The sequence below is a fragment of the Camellia sinensis genome, chromosome 3 (genome assembly GCF_055761805.1).
Source record: "Camellia sinensis isolate YWXY chromosome 3, ASM5576180v1, whole genome shotgun sequence".
In the NCBI taxonomy this organism is placed as follows: Eukaryota; Viridiplantae; Streptophyta; class Magnoliopsida; order Ericales; family Theaceae; genus Camellia; species Camellia sinensis.
Genome location: NC_138963.1, coordinates 104,035,931 through 104,059,259, shown reverse-complemented (window position 1 = coordinate 104,059,259; position 23,329 = coordinate 104,035,931). Strand labels below are relative to the sequence as shown.

The following is a 23,329-nucleotide window of genomic DNA, read 5'->3' as shown; positions in this document are numbered from 1 at the left end:
CGAAGGAGGAACTTGATGTGAAGTAGATGCCGCATTCTGCTGTTGCAATCTAGTGATTAGCTCGGCCTGCTGGGCCATGATCGCAGCCTGCTGTTTGGAGAACTCCGCTTGACGGGCTGCATCCTCCTGTATTTGTCTCATGCTCTCCTGCATTTGGCGCATCAAGGCTTCCATTCCTGATGTATTTTGCTGATCCATCCGACTAACTGGTACGTCTATTTCTATAGCAACAATCGAGACCTCAGTTCTATTGTCCTCTGATGGAGTAACCCACTGTTCTGGCAACCTCTGTTCTGACACACTGCGCTTTCTTGGCCTTCTTCTGACAACGGGGGGTAGAGAATGGAACACTAGCTATCCGTCAATTAGATCCTCAGATCGATTGAGTCAACGACCTCGTGTCCAAAGTGCTTGGGGAATATCTACTGGGTTGGAAGCAATTGCTAAAACTGCCCTAGTAAAAAGATAAATAAAACAATAAGGAAATAAATAAACAGATAAACGGACAGCATAACATCTTAAAGTAAATGCATGACACACAGCCGGGCATAACAACACACAGTCGATAAGCTGAAAACACACTGTCCTCAATCACTGATTATTATCCCTGAATCACTGCCCCCAAAACTGAATCTCTGATATCCGCAGATAACTGATTTTCAAATACTGACTGATGCCCGCAGGCCTGGTACCCAAACTCACACACTAATATGCATTCCCTGTAGAGACGCACTCTAAAGCACATAATAGATAAGTGAGAGCTAAAACACCCCTATGTTGGGGTAGGGTTTCCCTGTCCTATTTTGTCAGGAGCTAGGGTTTCACTACGCACGCAGCGGCTTCAAACAACCTATAAACGGGTAAGCAACCTGTCCTAGTTTGGAATGGTCACTATGGATCCGAATATGCACTAGGTCGAATGGTCAAAAAGGGTGCCCCGGTAAAACCGGGGTTTGTGTTCCCATACTGGCAGAGCCCACAACCGGTCAGCCTTACGGTCATGCCTTGACAAGACAAGCCTCCGGCAAACCGTTCAGGAATAGCAGATGGCAAACACGGTGTCCTAGGCGCACCAATGCAAATGCAATGCAAAGAAACGCACAAGTGTAGTCAAAACCAAATATCATGAGTTCGAGTCAAGTTCTCTAACTCCCCAGCAGAGTAGCCAGAAACTGTAGACGTCCCCGAACGCCCCGGGAGGGATAAGCTCCCGTTCTGTTCATTTGGGGTCACTACAGCTCAGGACTCTCAAATTATCACGGTTCTAAATCTGAACCAAAGAGTCCAAATCCGGCAAATCATTTTGAGAAAACAGATTTTGAAAGAAGTGCCAAACATGGACTACTTTGCCAAATACAGAGTCGCCACCTAAATATTTTATTTTGGGAAATTTAGGAAACCCTGACTCGTTGCCTAAGGCCACGTGTCCGTCATCACCAAAGTTGTCTCGGCTCGGGAACTTGGGTACGATTGGGGAAGGTCACTTCGTGAGCACCCCCGCTCGCCCGATCAAAGATCGGCCTCTACTAACAATGATATCAAGTTTTGAAAATATTGTGTGTTCTTATTCCGGTTATTAGCCTAAATTTACTATGTGATGCGCACAGCATACAAGTATAGACTGGATCGCCTGAATTGGAACAAAACATTTCATGTTTGTTTGTTTGTTTGAAAATGGTTTGATGGTGCTACCCGCGAGTAGGCTAAGACGTGGATTTGCCACCCTCGGGTGGGCTTAGAAAACATGATTTCGCCACTATCTAGTGGGCTTAAAACTCACAATGAATGATTTGTTCCAATCCAAATAACCCAACCTTCACCCACAGGCATTCAGGCAGTTATATCACATAAGCATAGTAGCCTCATGGTAAGCATGCTATTCATGGCAGTCACTCACACACATGGAAGGATGCTAAAGCACAAAACTTACCGAGTACTCCAAGCCAAAACAAAAGCTGATTAGAAATCCATGCATGATCCTAATTATACAAAAATGCCTAATGCAATACATGCAAAAATGCAACTATAGTAGGCTCGGCTATTCTAAACATGGCATATGAAATGCTACAGCTAACATGTATTCAATTTGGAATTGAAAACACAATTCAGTTAGTATGATGCGCCGAGCCCGGTGCATGCAAAACAGATGAATGAATGCAAACATGCTATCATATTGTATGCTAATTGAAATATGCCCTAATCTAACCATCATAAGCTGGTAAATAAAAGGGAGAAAGACCTGGGGTTGGAAGACATGCATCACACACACGCACACTTATTACAATTATGCCCTCGCACAGAGGGTCCGAAAGAATAATACAGTCCCGAATAAATATTACAGTCCAAATAATTACAAAATCCTAATTAAATTACAAATTTATTTAAGAAAACTGTAAACTAGCATGCAAGCTAGGGACTGCCTCGACTCTGCTCCGGATGATGAATAATGTGTGCTCGGGTTGCCTTGCGCGGAAATCCACTGGGATGCCCCGATTAGCCTCTGTTTTGCAATGATTTCTTGGAAAGCGCACCAAGCCCCGAAAGATTGCTGATTCTTGATTTGCTGCAACAGAGAGCAGGAAAGGGGCATAGCAATGTATTTTCACATATGTATGCATGTCTCGATTCTCGTGCCACCAATCACGCATCTCGATGCATGATGGCCGAGGAGTCGAATTGTGCAACTCAATATAGAATGAATGCACATGAAAGCAAAACAAAACCTAGACTCCATCATGGATAATCCGGAGTGTCGGCGACTGGGAATTGAGACACGTTCCGTCACTCGGAGTACGAAACGTACCTCGTTTCCCGTGCCTGGGCTAATTCCTATCCCAAACACAATGCAATATGCATGACATGCATGAATGCAACTAATATACAACCTAGCATGCACAATGCTATGAAATGGCATACACAATGCACGAGGTAACATGGCATACACAATGCGCTAACATACAACCTAGCATACGCAATGCTATGAAATAAAATGGCATACACAATGCATGAATGGACTTACACTAACACAAGTGGACCTCAGCCACACTCGCATAAGAGGCCATGAGATGAAAATGAGACACTCGAAATGCGTGCACACATGCACGCAAACCGAGGACTGACCCTAAGGCACCAAATGCCACTCTAACAAGACATGGCAAGGCATGAAATATGACATGCTAGCATGCAAATTTCAGCGCTAAAATATGACTCGAAACAGCCCCGAATCATGACAATATAGCACCCGATGCATGAACTGGTCCCGAAATGCAAGATTAAGCACATGAAATGACTTGTAGCTACATCAAGCATGCATTATTTGTACATGAATTATGAAGACAGATTCAAGGCAGCCCCAAAAAAAGCATGTTTACAGTTTTAAGCAAGGCCAAACAGTGAACGCAAATAGGGCCAAACCGATGCGCAAAAATGGCCCTAAATGTGGGATAAAGAAGCAAGTCACAGCTTCTGGCCCCAAACAGATGAGGGCCCTTCAACAATGTTGAAGAGGGGCCCAAAATATGACCTTTTACAGTTTACGACCGGGCCAAAAACAGTGTACAAGTGTGCTCAAAATGCTATGCAAAACAAGGCCAAAAAGAGAGCTATAACACAAAGTATAAAAAGGATGCCTCAAACAGTGAAAGACCCTTAATGAAACATGAAGAGGGGGTCAAAATAAGGTCATTTGTAGTTCGGACCAGATCCCAAAAACAGAATCATAAGAGGCTAACAAATCATGCAAAAATGGAGCCAAAAGAGAGATATAAAGGCAAGTGGAAAATGGAAGCTACAAACAGTGATGAGACCTTCAAAAATGTTGAATAAGGGCTCAAAATAAGCTTCTTTACAGTTTATGACATGCCTCAAAACAATTTATACATAGGCCAAAAATACTACACAAGGAATAGGCATACAAGAGGGGTAATGAAGCAAGTGCAACAAAGAGGCCTCAAACAGTGAGAGGCCCTTAAACAAACATGAAGAATAGCTCAAAATAATCCTAGTTCCAGTTAGGGTCAGAGCCCAAAACAGTAAGCAAGTATGGCTAATGTATAAATCTAGAAAAGGCTAGAAAAGGGAAAAAGGAAGCTCACCCTTGAAGACTATGCCTTGACAGCCTCTTGGCTTGAGTTTGGTGGCTCCTTAGCTCTGGAGAACAGCTTCATGTGGCTGCAATGGAGGTTAGAGGTATGGTGCTATGGGTTGGTGAAGAAAATGGTGTAGGACTTGAGAGTTTGGGGCTTGGAAATATAGAGAAAGAGAGATACAAGGCAAGAGGCTTGGGGGGAAATTTTGTAACCCTAATAACAGAGCTGGAGCTGCTATTATATAGACAAAAAAAAGGGGGGGAAAAGGGGGGGAAAATGGAGGGAAAACAATCCAAGTTTCCCTCCAAAATGCAGCCCCCCGGATACAGAATTTGAGGGGAAAAGAGATGCATATTTGGAATGTGCCTGCAGCAAGGAGCATGGCCGGCCAGTTATTGGGACTGCAGGTGGCCGGCCGGCTACCCCCCCATGGCCGGCCGGCCAAGGGTCAAAAGGTTCAATGAGGATTAGTGGCCGGCCATACCAAAAAGAGAACCTCTGAGGTGTGCACAACACAATTATGTGGTCAAAAGCTGGAGATAGTGAACCAGGAGAGCGAACAACCCACTTTTCAAAGGGGTTCAAAAGGTTCAAAAGCAATTACTGGCCGGCCACCAAATATTGGTGGCCTCCCAGATGTGTACATCACAAATATGGGGTTTAGGGTGCAAGAAGATGGCCCAAGGGCGGTCAACATTGGCTTTGAAGTGGGAGAAATCGGGCGACGGAGGGTGATAAAGGGATAAAGTTGGCTGACAGGACAATTACTGGACTCCCATCCTTCTATGACCTTCCTAGCAATGAAACAGAGGTCCCTGCCAAAAATGAACCAAAACCGATGCAAAATGAAGGTTCGGGGGCCGAAACGCGTAGCCCGAGGCCCCGAAAATTGACTGCTAGGCACCGGGAGTGGTGTTCGACCACGAAGTCGGTTTCTCAGACCACAGTGTCCCTCAAAAGGGAGAAAATAAGATCTATGCCAAAAACCGGGGCAAACGGAGGTGGTTAAGCGGTCCCGAACCGAGGCACACGGCCAACGGCTCCGAAAGACCGGAAACCGGACTCCAAACAGGCAAAATGGCCTATGACCACGAAACGTAGCCTACGGCCACTGAGAGATGATCTACGGGACCTCTCCCTCCCTTCGGGAAGAGAAAACAGAGAAAACAGAGCCTGGTTCGCAAACCGAGGCAAAGCATAATAGAGTCCGGAAGTCCGGAGACAAGGTTCGCAGCCGAGACTCTGAAACTTTTGAATGAGCACAATATGCAATATCACCAAGCGCTCAATCGGTGACGTCTGAGTCTTAAGGTCGGTCAAAAATGGGGTGTCTACACCAACTCTAAAGCACATAGCAGATAAGTGAGAGCCAAAACACCCCTATGTTAGGGTAGGGTTTCCCTGTCCTATTTTGTCAGGAGCTAGGGTTTCACTACGCACACAGCGGTTTCAAACAACCTAATATCGGGTAAGCAACCTGTCCTAGTTTGGAATGGTCACTATGGATTCTGAATATGCACTAGGTCGAATGGTCGAAAAAGGTGCCTCGGTAAAACCGGGGTTTGTGTTCCCATACTGTCAGAGCCCACAACCGGTCAGCCTTATGGCATGCTTTGACAAAGTCAAGCCTCCGGCAAACCGTTCAGGAATGGCAGATGGCAAACACGGTGTCCTAGGCGCACCAATGCACATGCAATGCAAAGAGACACATAAATGAAATCAAAACAGGATATCATGAGTTCGAGTCAAGCTCTCTAACTCCCCAGCAGAGTCGCCAGAAATTGTAACAACGTCCGCGAGGGACCCCGCTACAGTTCGGACTCGATTTGTGTTATGGTTCTTTAATCTGAACCAAAGAGTCCAAATCCGGCAAATCGTTTTGAGAAAACAGATTTTTAGAAAAATAAGTGCCAAACATGGACTGCTTTGCCAGATACAGAGTCGCCACCTAAATATTTTATTTTGAGAAATTTAGGAAACCCTGACTCGGTGCCAAAGGCCACGTGTCCGTCATCACCAAAGTTGCCTCGGCTCGGGAACTTGGGTACGATTGGGGAAGGTCAGCTATGAGCACCCCCTCTCGCCCGATCAAAGATCGGCCTCTACTAACCGTGATATCTTGTTTTGAAAGCATTATGTGTTCTTATTCCGGTTATTAGCCTAGAATTACTATGTTATGCGCACAGCAAACAAGTATAGACCAAATCGCCTAAATTGGAGCAAAGGGTCAAGCTTCTTGGAGAAGCTAAAAAGGGTTAAGCTTCTTGGAGAAGCTAAAAAGGGTTAAGCTTCTTGGAGAAGCTAAAAAGGGTCAAGCTTCTTGGAGAAGCTAAAAAGGGTCAAAAGGTTCAAGCTTCTTGGAGAAGCTAAAAAAAAGGTCAAGCTTCTTGGAGAAGCTAAAAAAGGGTCAAGCTTCTTGGAGAAGCTAAAAAAAGGTTCAAAAGGGTCAAGCTCCCTCAAGAAAAGGTCTCGGTCATGACAAGTGGCCGATTGATTAAAAACAGTGGCCGGCCGGCCAAACATAATGCCGACCGACCATCAATAGTGCCAATCGGCCATCACCAATGGCCGGTGGCAAGGAAACAAGGCCGGTGGCCTTCAGCCATGGACGGTGAGGTGTGGGGAGGGCCTACAAGCTACTTCCCACCCTCAGAAGCAAAACAACAAGTTTTTGGTGCAAAACCAGACACAAAACAGTCTAGTCGAGAGATCCTGAGGCAGGGCGCGTAGCTGAGACCTCCGGGAACTCAAGACGAACACGAACAAGGATGATCACCGAGTGTTCAAACGATGACGTCCAAGTCTTGAGGACGGTCAAAAATGGGGTGTCTACAATGATACAATACAACCATGCAAATATCATGAAAGCAAACATGCTCAATGGACTTAAACTAAAATGGGCAGACCTCAGCCGTGCCAAAACAGTGGCCAAAGTGATGCAACAAAGGCATAAAACAAGCATACAAGCATGCATGCACAATGACCTATCACCTAAGGCATAAAAGGGGAGCTTTTGAGCATACTTAAAAGAGACAAACATGGACATTTGACAAACATGTTAAGCTCTGAAATCATGTTAAGAGAGGTGCCAAACCAATCAAATTACCCGAGTAAAGTATGCAAGAAGGTTCAAAACTTGAAACTAGCCAAGAGGCTCAAACCATGACTATATCAACCAAGCCCCAAAGGGCCAAAATGACTTAGGACGGTCCTAGGGAAGGCCAAAACAAGGCTGGAACATGCATGGAATAAAGCCGAAATATGCTAAAAAGATGGGCACAAAATATGAGGCATACAAGGTCAACAAAGGGGTGTTACACTACACCTATCACAACCACACATGGCAAGGATTATTCAAAGAAAAATAGAGTTAGGGCGTGTCAAAATAAGCCCCAAAACCCACTTAGACGGCATCTAAATGACCTAAACCTAGGGGCATGCACAAATGACCCAAACATGGATCATAAGACACCCACTCTTCAAAGCATTGAAAGGATGGTAAATGCAAGCATACAAGCATGAAACATGGACTGAAATAAGATGATAAATGATGCCAAGTCACTGAAACGGCCCAAGTAAAGCATGCTCACGACTCACACACCCAAAGCTAACAAGCTAGAATGCATGGTGACTATACAAAACATGGCAAGCATGACCAAGACAACACCAAACAGAGCTTATACATGGTGAGACAAGGCTAAAAAATTCTCAAAGTTAAGCCAAAACGTGTAAGCATGATGGTCTAAATGCATGATACATGTTTAGGTAAATAGAAGGATTGCAAGGCAAGTGTGTGGTGCGTGCAAGAGACCAGAAAACCAACCCAAAATAGAGGTGTAGCAAGACCAAATAACACCAAATATCCTCTGAAATGGAGCTAAATAAAGCTAAGCAAACATGCTACCCTTATGAGCCCTTAATGTAAGCAAATGAGACAAAAGGAAAGAGGGGTGTCCCTCCCTTATTCAAGACCTCAAAACCACTTCTCCACCACTGTAAATCCTCTAGATTTCAGTGGTGAGAAGGTCAAAACAAAAGAGTTCCAAAGCCAAAAGGAAGAGGCACAAAATAAGGCCAAACAAGTCCTAAGGGGGGGTAGATAAGCCCCAACACAAAAATGACCTTAATGAAACATCTCAAGCATGAAAATATAAAACTTTTTTATGTAGGACACTAAGCTTAAAATAGCATGCAAGTATTGCTAAAAGCTTAAGCAAAAATGGGGAACAATAGAGTAGTTTCTCACCCTTGAAGAACACATCAAGAACACCAACTCCAGCACCTCCTTCTGATCAAAAACAACTCAAAAATTTTGAAATCAAACCTTTAGCACCTCAGTAACTAAAGGATAGTGTAACACTAGGTGTCTTAGTGCAAAAATATGAACAAAAACACCCTTTAGAACACTATTACACACACAAATATAGAGAGAGAGGGAGATGTAGAGAGAGAGTGATATATCTTCTCTCTCAGATTGTTCAACTTCTGAAAAGGGAGGAGAGGCCCTCCTCTTATAGAAAATCAACTTCTAAGCTTCTTAGAGAAGCTAAGTGTAAGGATGAAATCCCTCCATACACATGTATAGAGGGCAGAGTTTGTGCTCACCAGTTGGCACAGCTGGCATGCAAAATGCCTGAAAAAGGCAAAGAAAAGGCCTCGGCTAGAAAATGTGGCCGATCGACCAAAACAATGGCTGGCCGACCAAACACAGTGCCGATCGACCAATATATTTGGCCGGTGGAAAGAAAACAAGGTCGGTGGACTCAGGACATGGCCGGTGGGTTAAGGGGATGGCTAACAAGCCACTCTCTTCCCTTAAAATCAAAACATAAGTGTTTGGTTCACAACCAAGCACAAAACAGACAAGTTGAGAGATCTGGAGGCAAGGCGCGTAGCCGAGACCTCGAAGAACTCAAAACGAACACGAACAAGGATGATCATCGAGTGTTCAAACGATGACGTCCAAGTCTTGAGGACAGTCAAAAATGGGGTGTCTACACCATGAAAAACCTCAGTTGATTCACATGAATACCGTGCAAGATCAATCAATAAAATATATAGGTAAAGCTAATCACCCAACTAAACTGAAGAAACAAGGCCTGGCACACACAATTCACCATCAACCAAAGTACACCAACTAATCCATACACCTCCCAGTCTCTTACCAAGCTGATCATGGAACCTCAGTTCCCCATAGTAGTGACTCCTCCTATCACTATCAAGCCATGCTAGAAGTGGTTTGAGAAATGCCCAATTGAGTCACATGAAGATGTAGGATAAATCTGAATACTCCTATTAACAGAATTAGTAACCAGTCTTATGTAGCAGAAGCATAATCCAAAAATATATTAACAAATATTTTGCAAGAAGACTCAAAATCGGTGGGCCCAACATCTATTAAAGAACCCCAATTATAAATCCCGTGGATTAATTAACAACGTGCACCAATTTTAAATAGACAAAAGTCCATTTCAAACAATGAAATTTTGCCTTCAATTACTCTGCCTCACATTACAACAGCACATGCACTAATAGCCCAGTAGCTATTTGACAAAATGGACAAGCAAAAAAAAATAAAAAATAAATAAAAAAACAAATAAATAACAAAGCTTTGGACCCACAAATTACCACCAACTAGTACATACTTTAACCAAAAAAATTAGGCCAAAAAACTGTGATTTATGAGTGGGCCTACTTAAATCCATAACCATAATGCACCGTGGGCCAAGAACTCTAGCAAAGCACACCAACCCATGGGCCTTAGAAGTTAAATAAATAAACCCACCAACCTATGGACAAACCAAATTGGTGGGACTCTAAGATAGGGGTGCGCAACAGATGAGCCGACTTGCCACACCCAACCCGACCCGACACCGACACATTTTGGGTGGATGCATGACACGTGATGGGCGGATACGGACCCATAAATTTCATTTTCGCAGGTTCGGGTTCTGGTCAGGTCACGAGTAAACCGCCAATTTCATTGGCTCACCCGACCCACTCGCCCACATTTATTTTCCCTCCTTTTTCCTTGTCTTGCTACCCTTTTTTTTCATTTCAGGTTTGTAGTTAACCCTAGTTGTTCGAAAACACACTCTCTCTCTCTCTTGAATAGAGGCGAACAACAAGCGACGAGTGGTGATCGACGACAATGGTGGCTAGCGACGATCGGCAATCGGTGACAATGGCAGCAAGCAGTGATCGAAGCATCGATTCGAAGGAATTCTTTTCTTCTCTTCTTTTCTCTTCTCTTCTCTTCTTGTCTTTGATGGATCTTCTCTTCTCCACCTTTTTCTGTGAGTGTGTTCTGGGTTTTTTTTTTTTCAATAATTAGGACTTCGGCTTAAATTAATCATGTAGAAATATAGATCTGCTCATTTTCTTGTCACTATGTTCTTCATTTGGTATATCAACATGATGCAAAATGTTATGATTAAGATGACTCAAACATGTTGTTTGTATTATATATATATATATATAAATGAGTTTTCAACGTCCATAACAGCTGGTCCAACCTTTTATAGGGAAGAAAAATGTGTCCAAATACACCTGGAAATTAAGGTGGGTTATGTCTAAAACTTATAACACACACACATACACATATCAATATATTTATATATATTTATATATGCAATAGAATATTTAAAATGAGATAAAGACTCCAGTGAGGTCCAAGTGATGAAAGTGATTATGGTAATGTATATGTGGCATTCCTAAATATATTAGGTATTGATTTCCTAAATATATTTAGGAATAGCCATAGTTAGGTTTCTAGTAGGATACTCTTTCTCATAATTAGGTTTCTAGTAAGATACTCTTTCTCAGTCTATATATACAGGCCTTCTATTGTATAGAATACATTCAACTCTACAATCATTCAATACAATTCATTCAATACAATACATATTATTTTCTCTCTCTCTACTATTCTAACATGGTATCAGAGTTATAGGTTAAGCTCTTGGTGTTCTTCGCCTTACTGGGGGGGGGCAGCCTTGCCTTGGCCGCTCGTTGAACCTCATCCTATTCCGCTATCATGTTTTCTTGTCAGTATCGTTCCATGGTGATCTCTTCCTTTGTTCGTTGTTTTATTCATACTCCAAATATCTCTATCATAATTTTTTGTTTTCTTTTTCTTTTTTTATTTTTTACTCGCAATACATTTTTTTTTTCCTCCACCCTATCTTTCCCTCTACTTCAATCTCAAATTGGTTTCTATCTTCAAACCTATTTGAGTTTAAGGCAGGGTATTATACCTATATTATGGTGAACATGGTTATACCACCAAACTCACCCCCTGGCACACAATCCAAGCCGTCTCTTGACGCACTCAGTTATCTGTTGCCATCATCATTCGGCACCACGTCATAAGTTATGTGTGTGCCACGCTTGTTGGTTCAACATCCAGTTCTCTACATCAATCTGGCATGACCCCTTTAAACTGTCCCGAAATTGATTCCGGTTAGCTCCTACATTAGTTCGGCATGACCCCTTCAAACTGTCCCGACATTGATTCTGGTTAGCTCCTACATTAGTCCGGCATGACTACTTCAAACTGTCCCGGCATTGATTCCGGTTAGCTCCTACATCGGTCTAGCATGACCCCTTTAAACTGTCCTGGCATTAGTTCCAGCCAGTTCCTATAATGGTCCAACACGACCATAAACTGTCTCTCGGCGTTAGTTCCAGCCAATTTCTATATTGGTCTGGCACAACCTTAAATTGTCCTAGCATTAGTTTCGGCTAGTTCTTACAATGGTCTGACATGACCATAGATTGTTTCCTGGTTTTAGTTCTGGCCTCTGATCTATTTCAAGCGCCCTTGCGCTCCCGTTTGGATTTTGCAATCTATTTGCCTTTTATTTTATTTAGTTTTATTTCATATTTTAGTTTCTCTCTCCAAACTCAAGATGTTTATCTTCCTTGAGTTTGAGGGGAGATGTTAATGTATATGTGGTATTCCTAAATATATTAGGTATTGATTTCCTAAATATATTTAGGAATAGCCATAGTTAGGTTTCTAGTAGGATACTCTTTCTCATAATTAGATTTCTAGTAGGATACTCTTTCTCAGTCTATATATACAGGTCTTCTATTGTATAGAATACATTCAACTCTACAATCATTCAATACAATTCATTCAATACAATACATATTAGTTTCTCTCTCTCTACTATTCTAACAAATGTTATACATAATATATATAGAGTGAGAATGAGAATGAGAGAGAGAGATGGGAGTATGAGGAGAGGATTGAAACACGAATGCAAGCCAGTTGCTAAAAATTTGTGTTTGTTCTGCATCTGTTTGTGATTGTATTGCTATGGAAATAACTGGTATTGTTTTTGTTCAAAAAAATATGTATGATTGTTCAGTATTGACTACATCTGTTTGTGATTGGATTGCTATGGAAATAACTGGTATTGCTTTTGTTCACAAAAATACTTTATTGTTTTTTTGTTGTATATGTCTGTTTGCCCATTGCACAGAGGTGGTGGTTGAGGAAGGAAGTGCACTGTGAGACCCCTAACTTTTGTAAACCTTATTAGGTCCCAAAATTTTGAGTTACTATAACAAAGCCTTTAATTCGTTGATTGCTCGCAAATTAAACCTTAGAACCGAAAACATATCACGGACGAACCCATACAAACCCAAATCGACCCTGAAAGCTTAGAATCATAACACTCTAATATTAATTATTTAACTCTCAAATTTTAGATTAATTTCTCTAAACCCTAACTTCCGATTTTTACAAGTTTTCATTCAGTTATTTACCTTTAAATTCAAAACAAGATAATACAAACCGAATTATTTTTCCTAAACACTAATTTATAGCCCAAGCCCTCACATTTTTATTAAATCACAAATTGACCTCAAACAAGTACCATTATATATTTATATATACACTTGTACCCTAAAATCTTTTTTTAATATTATGTTTTACAATTTCCAAGATTTGTACACAAAATAAATAGGAAAATCTCCCCAAATCTCGAGGACATGACTAGCCGTCATCATTATACTTTAGTACAAACAAATTCCTTGAATCTTGGAGCAATAATGATTTTGGTACCAATAAAGATTTACTATGAGTATTTAAATTAACCCTAAACCTAACTAGATCATAATTAAATACATAAATAAGATTCCAATACATGAGTTTAATTCCAAGTCCTCATTTCTTTTATTAAGAATTACCCCAAAAATAGTACATGTATCCTAATACTATTAGTACCATCAATCAATTGAAATCTATATATATATATATGCATACATTGAGAACTGTGCCCCTAATACCTAAAATGATTAAAATAATAACCCCATCACCCTTCCCAAGGGCCAACCACCATAGGGAGACGTGAAGAGACAACTTTCAAGATATATCATCATGAAATTCTAGAAAGAAACACCACCTAGTACCCTAGACCTAGGATGCTAATTCCTAAACTAGTTCTATTTTAACTAAATCTTGCCAAATCGTTGAGTAAGCCTCCCAAACCATCCCTTTTCCTTTAACACTTCAAACAAGTCCTAAACTTTCCATCCATTTTCAACTAGTGGGCTTTTAGGACATTTTACATCAAGAATTGTCTATAAATATCAACCTCCCCTAGCTTGGCAAAGCACAAACACCACACCCACATACACACATTAGGTTAGAGAGAGGGAGGAGAGCCAGAAAGAGAATTCTAGAGGAGAAGAAGGAGGAAGAAGAGAGCTTCTTGTGCAAAGCTTTGTAGGTAAGCCACAACACAACCTTCTCTTTCATTTTCCTTTTTCAAATACACGTTCTAAGGGTTCTAAATAATATTTTCAGATCTGCTATTAATGATTTACTTGTGTTAAAAATGCTAAAATTTGAGTATTGATTCCATCTCTCTTGTATTTTTCCCATTTTGGCACAAAACCATCTTTTTATACCAATCTCTCAAACTTCCCAAAGGCACACCTTCAAGAAAACTTTCTGAGTTAAATATATGTTAGTTATCATGTTTTCTTCACAAAAGAAACGAAAACTTTCCCTCGGTGGAACCCTTTTTCTCATAAATCTTCTTGTTTTGGACATTCCACCTTAGAATCTGTTTTTGCAGCCCACTTCCAGAAATTCTAGAAAAATGTATAAAATTATTCTAGACCTATATTTTATGTCAAAACCTTCCTTAAGGAGTTAGCCTTCAACTAAAATTAGTTTCATCAAAAAACATTATGCGGTTTGCAAGAAAATCAAATTTTCGTAACGGTCGACGGATCTGGACAGATTCTGGACAGCGCTGGAGTATTTTCTAAATAACTTAAAATCTGGAAAAGCAATCCCATTTCCAAAAAATGTTCTAGAAACTAGATCAAATTCTCTATGAACTATAGGAAGACCGAGTCCGGTGGAAGATCTAAAATAGTCCTTTCATTTTAATCTTTATGTGATGTTGAATCTGGAAACTGTGTTGTGCATGGATGTTTTATGCCCTTGAATTCATGAAATTGCCTACTTACTTATGAGCATATCTTGGCATGATATTATATGTGTTATGGTTATGTTATTTATCTTCCTCGTCTTAAGGATGCATGCTTATGTGGATATTATTGTCTTATCAATTAGACTAACCTCGATGTAAAACATTTAACTTCAACGGGAAACCTAATTGGGAGGGTATTGGGTTTTCGAGCACTTGAGTAATGAAAAGATGAGAATATGTGATATATGAATTTTTGGGATGCGTTCCCTATTTGAAAGTTAAAGTCTTGCGCAAGCAGTTGTCGCGTATACGCTGGAATGGAACGGACGTATTCGTACTCCTTGCGACGATTTGAATGGTGAGATAAGGTTGGGTCCGGATGGGACATTCAGGATGATAAAACTTTTTCTGGAAGGATGAGGTCGGATTCAGGAGATAAAACTTTTTCTTTTCGCTATCCCTTTTGAGGCCCTACGGTTGGCGCTTCATGGTATATGACCGTTGGTAGGCATCCGAGGTTAGTTCTGCAACAAAGCAGCAAAAGGGGGAGTTCCGAATAGTCTGGTGTCCAATTCTTGTGGTTGGGAGGACGGAATCTCTTTGGGGGATTTATAGTTTACTAACATCTAACTTGTAACCCTTTGTTTATTTGGTTGAGTATCATGCTTTACTATTTGATGTTATATTTGTGATTGTGTATTGGACTGGGAAAAAGGGATGGGGTGTGTGTGTGTTTACTGGGCATTCAAAGCTCACGGCGTGTCATGCCAGGTGCCGAATAGGAGTTTATAGCTGGAGACGACGAGCTTGAAACCTTCCAAGACTTTTGGCCATCTTAGCAAAGTTAGAAATCCCTTTTGATATTTTGTAAGGCTCATGTGAAGGTTTAAATTTTCCTTTTGGGATGTAATGTAATGGAACAAGCCTTTGGAATTAAGAATATTCGAGATTGTTATGTACTTATGTTCTATATATTTATATGTATGAACCTTATCGTTGCTTATGAGACCTTGGGTCAATACCTTTTAAGATCTGTCAAAAGGGTAGTACGCTGCCTAAGAAAGCCGGACTTTGAAGGGAGGCTAATTTGACTCCTCCGGCGATCTGGGATCTTACTTGGTTATTGACCATAGGACTCATTAGTGACTCTCCCTTAACTGCAACCAATAGTGTAGATTCGGGGCGTCACAATATGGTATCAGAGCCTAGGTTCAACCCTTACCCACGCGTTTCGACCTGCGATTAAAGACTACCTTGCCCTGACTATGTTAGAATCTTTCTTGACCTATCTTAGGAAATTTCTTCGAATTTTGGGCATGCCAAGATCAACTCATGAGGACCTACTTCAGGATCGTGAAATGATTTTAACTTTGAGTATGGCCTCACATCGGGCAGTAGGGGTACTATTAGTTCTACGCATCTTCTATCGATCGTCGTACCCTCATCTTGTATTCGTAACCTTTATTCGATGTCATCATTTTCCAAGATTAAGTCTTGTCCATCTGGTCCTGTTTTATACACTACTATTTGTAAATTTGACCTCCTTTGACCTTTGATTATTTTATTTAGCCCAAGTCTTCTTGTAAATAATTCCATTTTCTTTACTCAGTGACGAATCTTGGATGTTCAGTTTGAAACGCGGATGGCCAACGCAGTTTCAAGTTAAATATCTAGTTTAGTCACTACCTCTATAACCTTGATCACATTGAAGTTCGAAACCATAACATCATACCATTCATCCATATTTCAGTAAATCCTAATATTATCACCATAACTGCTTCATATTCTTCATCTTCACTTCGATCCAATTTCGGGAATCTTGTAATTATTATTTATACGTGAAGTTATGCTGTAACTCTAACTTAAGGTTAGTTGCTTATCCATAAGGAATTGCCTCTGTAGTTAGAATTTGACTTACGCCTCACCTCATTCAAAGAATGACAAATGGTGGACCATACTTCGAGACAAGTAATAACACGAGCTCACAAGCAACAATAGGAATGCAGTACCAGGAAATTGAAACCTTAAGAATGGACTAGTAACCGTGGCTGAAATCCCAAACCCTATCAAGAATCAAATTTTGGAGGAGTCTTACCATCTTTGTGGAAATAACTTCAGAATGAGAGGAGGTAGAATCCAATAGGATTTGGAGGTTGTGGAAAGGAAACCCAACGTCATGAGAAACCAAAAAGGAACAACCAGAAGAATACAACAACATACTCCAAGATAGAAAGGGACAACAATTATACAAAAGGAAGTCAAGGATGACTATTTAAAGGGAAAGGGGAAGATGCAACTAGGAAATGTTTGTATGATTAATTTTCAATTCCTAAGACATGAAGATACCCTACTCTGACCTCATCTTAAAAATAGAATTGTTACGTGTACCTTAGCTATTATTAAATTACCAAAAAAAGAGATGAGCCAACAGAATGCTTTTATTATTTTAAGGGGGATAGATTAATGATTCAACAAATAAACAAACACAATGGAAAGTGTAGATCGCCACATCGGGAAATTGGCAGTACAAGCCCCCACACTGGAGCAACGGTGTCATTACCTATATACTGAACAGTTCAAGAAACGCGGGAGGTTATCTTATCTCATAACGTCATTAATTGGGATGGAATTTGATTCAAAACGCTATTATTAGAACGAGACCAATGATGGCTTGGGCAAAGGAAGAAGAACTTAAGAGGAGAAGATGATCCGGCTAATTGCCCACAACATTTGAGAAATGAAGAATGTTTGAAATTTCGAGGACGAAATTTATTTTAAGGGGGATAGGTTGTGAGACCCCTAACTTTTGTAAACCTTATTAGGTCCCAAAATTTTGAGTTACTATAACAAAGCCTTTAATTCGTTGATTGCTCGCAAATTAAACCTTAGAACCGAAAACATATCACGGACGAACCCACACAAACCCAAATCGACCCTGGAAGCTTAGAATCATAACACTCTAATATTAATTATTTAACTCTCAAATTTTAGATTAATTGCTCTAAACCCTAACTTCCGATTTTTACAAGTTTTCATTCAGTTATTTACCTTTAAATTCAATACAAGATAATACAAACCGAATTATTTTTCCTAAACACTAATTTATAGCCCAAGCCCTCACATTTTTATTAAATCACAAATTGACCTCAAACAAGTATCATTATATATTTATATATACACTTGTACCCTAAAATCTTTTTTTAACACTATGTTTTACAATTTCCAAGATTTGTACACAAAATAAATAGGAAAATCTCCCCAAATCTCGAGGACATGACTAGCCGTCATCATTATACTTTAGTACAAACAAATCCCTTGAATCTTGGAGCAATAATGATTTTGGTACCAATAAAGATTTGCTATGAGTATTTAAATTAGCCCTAAACCTAACTAGATCATAATTAAATACATAAATAAGGTTCCAATACATGAGTTTAATTCCAAGTCCTCATTTCTTTTATTAAGAATTACCCCAAAAATAGTACATGTACCCTAATACTATTAGTACCATCAATCAATTGAAATCTATATATATATATGCATACATTGAGAACTGTGCCCCTAATACCTAAAATGATTAAAATAATAACCCCATCACCCTTCCCAAGGGCCAACCACCATAGGGAGACGTGAAGAGACAACTTTCAAGATATATCATCATGAAATTCTAGAAAGAAACACCACCTAGTACCCTAGACCTAGGATGCTAATTCCTAAACTAGTTCTATTTTAACTAAATCTTGCCAAATCGTTGAGTAAGCCTCCCAAACCATCCCTTTTCCTTTAACACTTCAAACAAATCCTAAACTTTCCATCCATTTTCAACTAGTGGGCTTTTAGGACATTTTACATCAAGAATTGTCTATAAATATCAACCTCCCCTATCTTGGCAAAGCACAAACACCACACCCACATACACACATTAGGTTAGAGAGAGGGAGGAGAGCAAGAAAGAGATGGGTTTCCCAACTTTCTTGAAACTCTAGCACACACATCCGGAGCATATCTTCCAGAGTTTGTATTGTTCTCTCGGATTGACCGTCAGTTTGAGGATGAAAAGTCGTGCTGAACTTTAATTCTGTACCCATGGCTTCTTGTAAGCTTTGCCAGAATCTGGAAACAAACTTCGGATCCCTATCCGATATAATTGAGACCGGTACACCATGCAGTCTTACAATTTCATTCACATAAATGACCGCCAGTTTATCTGCATTGTACTGAGTCTTCACTGGCAGAAAGTGGGCAGACTTAGTCAATCGGTCGACAATGACCCATATAGAATTCATACCCCGAGGTGTCCGCGGTAATCCCACAACGAAATCCATGGTTAAATGTTCCCATTTCCATTCTGGGATTGGAAGGGGTTGTAATAATCCTGCTGGTCTTTGGTGCTCCGCTTTTACTTGCTGACACTGCAAACACTTAGAGACGAAGTCTGCAATCTCCTTTTTCATGGTTGGCCACCAGAAATTTTGTTTCAAATCCCGGTACATTTTCGTACTTCCCGGATGCATGGAAAATCTTGAGGCGTGTGCTTCTTCCATCAATTTTTGTTTAAGTTCCAACACATTGGGGACACATACTCGGTTTTGAAATTTGAGTACCGAATCCACTAAACTGAACCCCGATTGTGGTTTGGTCTCTAACTCATCACATACCTTCTTTAGAACGTCATCCTCCATTTGATGTGACTTGATCTCTTCAAGTAAAGTCGGTTGAGCCATTACTGCTGCCAGTACCATTTCCTGTCCAGGTATCTTAAATTCCACCCTCATTTTATCCAATTCATCCACCAATTCCCTTTGCTCCGTAAACAGGTTGGCCAAATCTCCCATATTTTTCCGACTAAGAGCATCCGCAACTGTGTTGGCCTTACCGGGATGATAATGGATCTGTAAATCATAGTCTTTAATTAACTCTAACCACCGACGCTGTCGCATGTTCAACTCCTTCTGGGTAAAAAGATACTTAAGGCTTTTGTGGTCGGTGTAAACTTCACAGGTAGTACCATACAAATAGTGCCGCCATATCTTTAAAGCAAAAACCACCGCCGCGAGCTCAAGATCATGCGTGGGATAACTCTTTTCATGGGGTTTAAGCTGTCGTGAAGCATAGGCAATGACCCTTCCACCTTGCATAAGCACACACCCTAATCCTTTATGGGATGCATCACTGTAAATTACAAACCCTTCGGTGCCAGACGGTAAAGCCAAAACTGGAGCTGTGGTTAATTTCATCTTTAATTCCTGGAAAGCAAATTCCCGCTCTTTTGACCATTCAAATGCAACTCCCTTTCGAGTCAATTGTGTAAGTGGCCAAGCAATTTTAGAAAAATCTTGAACGAATCTCCTGTAATAACCAGCTAATGGTAGGAGTCGGCCATTTCACAATCGCCTCAATCTTGTGTGGATCAACAGAAACTCCTTCCTTTGTGATAATATGTCCCAAAAATGCCACCTCGAGTAGCCAAAATTCACATTTCTTTAGCTTTGCATACAATTTCCTTTCCCGAAGGGTTTGAAGAATTAAGCAAAGGTGGGTCTCATGAGCCTCCACATTCTTTGAATAAATGAGGATATCATCAATAAAGACCACCACAAATTCATCCAGATAGGACTTAAAAACGCGGTTCATCAAATCCATAAAGGCTGCTGGGGCGTTAGTAACTCCAAAGGGCATAACCAAAAATTCATAGTGACCGTACCGGGTTCGAAAGGCTGTCTTCTCAACATCATCAGCCTTGACTTTTAATTGGTGGTATCCAGACCGTAGATCAATCTTAGAAAAGACCTGTGCCCCCTCGAAGCTGATCAAATAGGTCATCGATTCTTGGCAATGGATACTTATTCTTGATTGTGACCTTGTTAAGTTCTCTGTAATCAATACAAAACCGGAGTGTTCCATCCTTCTTCTTCACAAACAAAACTGGCGCACCCCACGGAGATACACTCGGGCGGATAAATCCCTTGTCCAATAAATCTTGCAACTGCATTTTCAATTCTTTCATTTCAACTGGCGACATTCTATACGGAGTCTTAGAAATGGGTTGAGTTCCCGGTGCTACTTCAATTGTAAACTCAATTTCACGGTCTATTAACTATCCTGGTAATTCTTCTGCAAAGACGTCCGGAAATTCACAGACAACTGGGATCATGTCGGTATTTCCATTCTCCGGCTTGTCTCTCTAGAACACTGCATAAATACCCCTGACACCCTTTCTGAATTAATTTACAAGCCCTTGCTGCGGAAATTAAATAAGGTGGTGAAGTCACTCCATGTCCCTGAAAGGTAGACCCTGATTGCCCCGGAGGGTGGAAACAGATTTGTTTAGTCAAGCAATCTATAGTTGCACCATATTCACCCAACCAGTCCATTCCCAGAATAATATCAAAATAGGCCATATCAAGAGGCAACGGATTGACATATACCCGGATATCCCCAAGTTGGAGTTCACAAGCAACATAGATAGAAGTACAAATCATAGGGCCTCCCAGAGGTGAAGACACACACAACATATAAGACAGCTTTTCTTCAGTTTTATCTAAATTAGGAGCAAATAGTTTCGACACAAAAGAGTGGGTGGAGCCAGAATCAAATAATACGTGAGCGAAATGACCGTGAACGATAAATGTACCTGACACCACCGTTGCCGCATTTTGCACATCTCCCGGAACCAATGCGAACACCCTGCCTTGTCTTGCAGTGTCTTTATTATTAGTGGGTTTAGCAGTTGTCTTGGTGTTAGAAGTTGGTGCAGACCCCGCTGAACTTGTAGTGGTTCTGTTATTACTTTGTTGATTCCCTTGAGGGCAATCCTTGATCAAATGACCCGTCTTACTACACTGAAAACAGGCTCCAGACTTCCGATAGCACGTTCCGCGATGCTTCTTCCTACATTCCGGGCAAGTTGGTATTGAATCCTGACTAAGGGTAGAAGTATTTGAACTCCCTAAAATCTGCTTCTTGTTTGGTGGAGTAGGTGATCCCTTCGACCATTGAGGATTTTGCCTCTTCCCTTTCCATTCCGAAATTCGGCTCTGAGTAGCGAGATTCCCTTCCGCTATAACGGCTCTTTCCAACACATCAACGTAAGTAGATAACTTCAACATGTTAACCATATCCAGGATAGCGCTCCGTAATCCCCCTTCAAATTTACGCGCCTTCTTATAATCCGTATCCACCATATGGGGTGCAAACCGAGCTAATTCTGTAAATTGGGCTTCGTATTCAGCGACGGTTTTGTTCCCTTGCCTGAGAGTTTTGAATTCCGTTACCTTCTTATCCCGCATGCTTTGAGGGAAGTACTTGTCATAAAACAATTCCAAGAATCTGTCCCACGTCAACCCTTGGTGTACAGTTCTCGTAAGCATCCACCATCTGCGTGCCTCATCCTCAAGAGTAAAGGCAGCCAATTGCACCTTCTGAGCTTCTGTGCAGGGAAAGACCTCAAATAACTTCTCTATTCCCAACACCCATGCTTCAGCTTTCATTGGTTCTATTCCTCCTTTAAAGGATGGCGGTTTCATCTTTTTAAACTCCTTAGTAAGGGTGATAGTCCGGTCTTCAGCATGGAAATCTTGTACTGCCGGTGGAGGTACCAGTGGTGGGGGTGGTTGTTGTGGTTGTTGTTGTTGTTGCCGTAGGGTCTCCGCCATTTCCATAATCATTCTCTCCATTCTATCCAGCCGTGCAGAAGTAGCATCTTCTGTATCTTCTGTCCTTGTCCTCACCATTGCCTACACAATAATCATTTATACATAATAGACATATTTCAAAAGTGTTAGCATTATCAGAGTAAACTTAACGCTGCCATCGCTCTTTCATATACTTTCAGAATGTCATGCAAGATGCCTAAAGCTTTTCTAAACATCCTAAAGCTCAATGGATCCGTGTGTGAGATAGCAACTCATGCTCTGATACCACTTGTCACACCCCGAACTTGCCCCTAAAAGTTCGGGCATGACCCATTCAAAACCAGACATATAACCTGGTATATATATAGCATATGGGGCCTTGACGGAAGCACAAAATATTAGAAGATTATAAAACCAAACAAACTCCATTGAGCTATTTCTAATATGCCAGGATCTTATACATTACATACACCACAACAGGTTGATAGAATCCAAAAATATTCCTAAGCAGTACTTATGCACAAGCACACATACAGACCCAGCCCTGTAGTCGGGCGTAAATAAAAAAAAAAAACACTGTTGAAGTTATATACATTCAACCTTGGAAGGATAGCCAAGAAGTGAGCTAATTATCTTAATAAACTTCCCAAAACAAGTGGCTTCGTGAGTGCTTGGATGCATGAAGGTTGACAAAAGAAACAGGGCGTCATGGGTTAGGATTGACCACCTGGTTGGTTGCCTACAGAAACAGACATAACAGAAAGTGAGCCAGGCTCAGTGAATAGTAATACAAAAATGAAATGATGCTCAACTTGAAACAAGACGTATATCAATACATATGAGAATACAAAGATTACAAAGTTAGCCTGATTCTGTATTCATGTTATAACGGCCTTAGGCCTAATCTTGAACATAACAGCTTAACACATTACATTCTTGAATCATAATGGCTTGAAGCCCTTGAACATGGTGGCACAAGGCCCTTAAACATGATGGCACAAGGCCCTTAAGCATGATGGCACAAGGCCCTTAAATAGAGTGGCGCAAGGCCCTTAAACATACTTATGCGAACTCAAGAGGTGTCTCACACGGATTCTAGAGGTGGCTCACGTCGTAGCACTTAGTTCCGTGTAGCACTTTGTTTCGTATCATA

General features: G+C 40.9%; 1 protein-coding gene across 1 annotated transcript; it reads right to left on the bottom strand.

The window, feature by feature from the left end:
• Window positions 1-20,676: 20,676 nt before the first annotated feature.
• On the bottom strand, window positions 20,677-22,032 carry LOC114298044 (uncharacterized). Its single transcript, XM_028242546.2, has one exon. The coding sequence runs from the start codon at window positions 22,030-22,032 to the stop codon at window positions 20,677-20,679; it is 1,356 nt and encodes a 451-aa protein (XP_028098347.2).
• Between the last annotated feature and the right edge of the window lie 1,297 nt (window positions 22,033-23,329).

Bases quoted from the DNA above. Each gene is read 5' to 3' on its own strand.
- LOC114298044 (XM_028242546.2), bottom strand. From the start codon at position 22,032: ATGAAAGCTGAAGCATGGGTGTTGGGAATAGAGAAGTTATTTGAGGTC.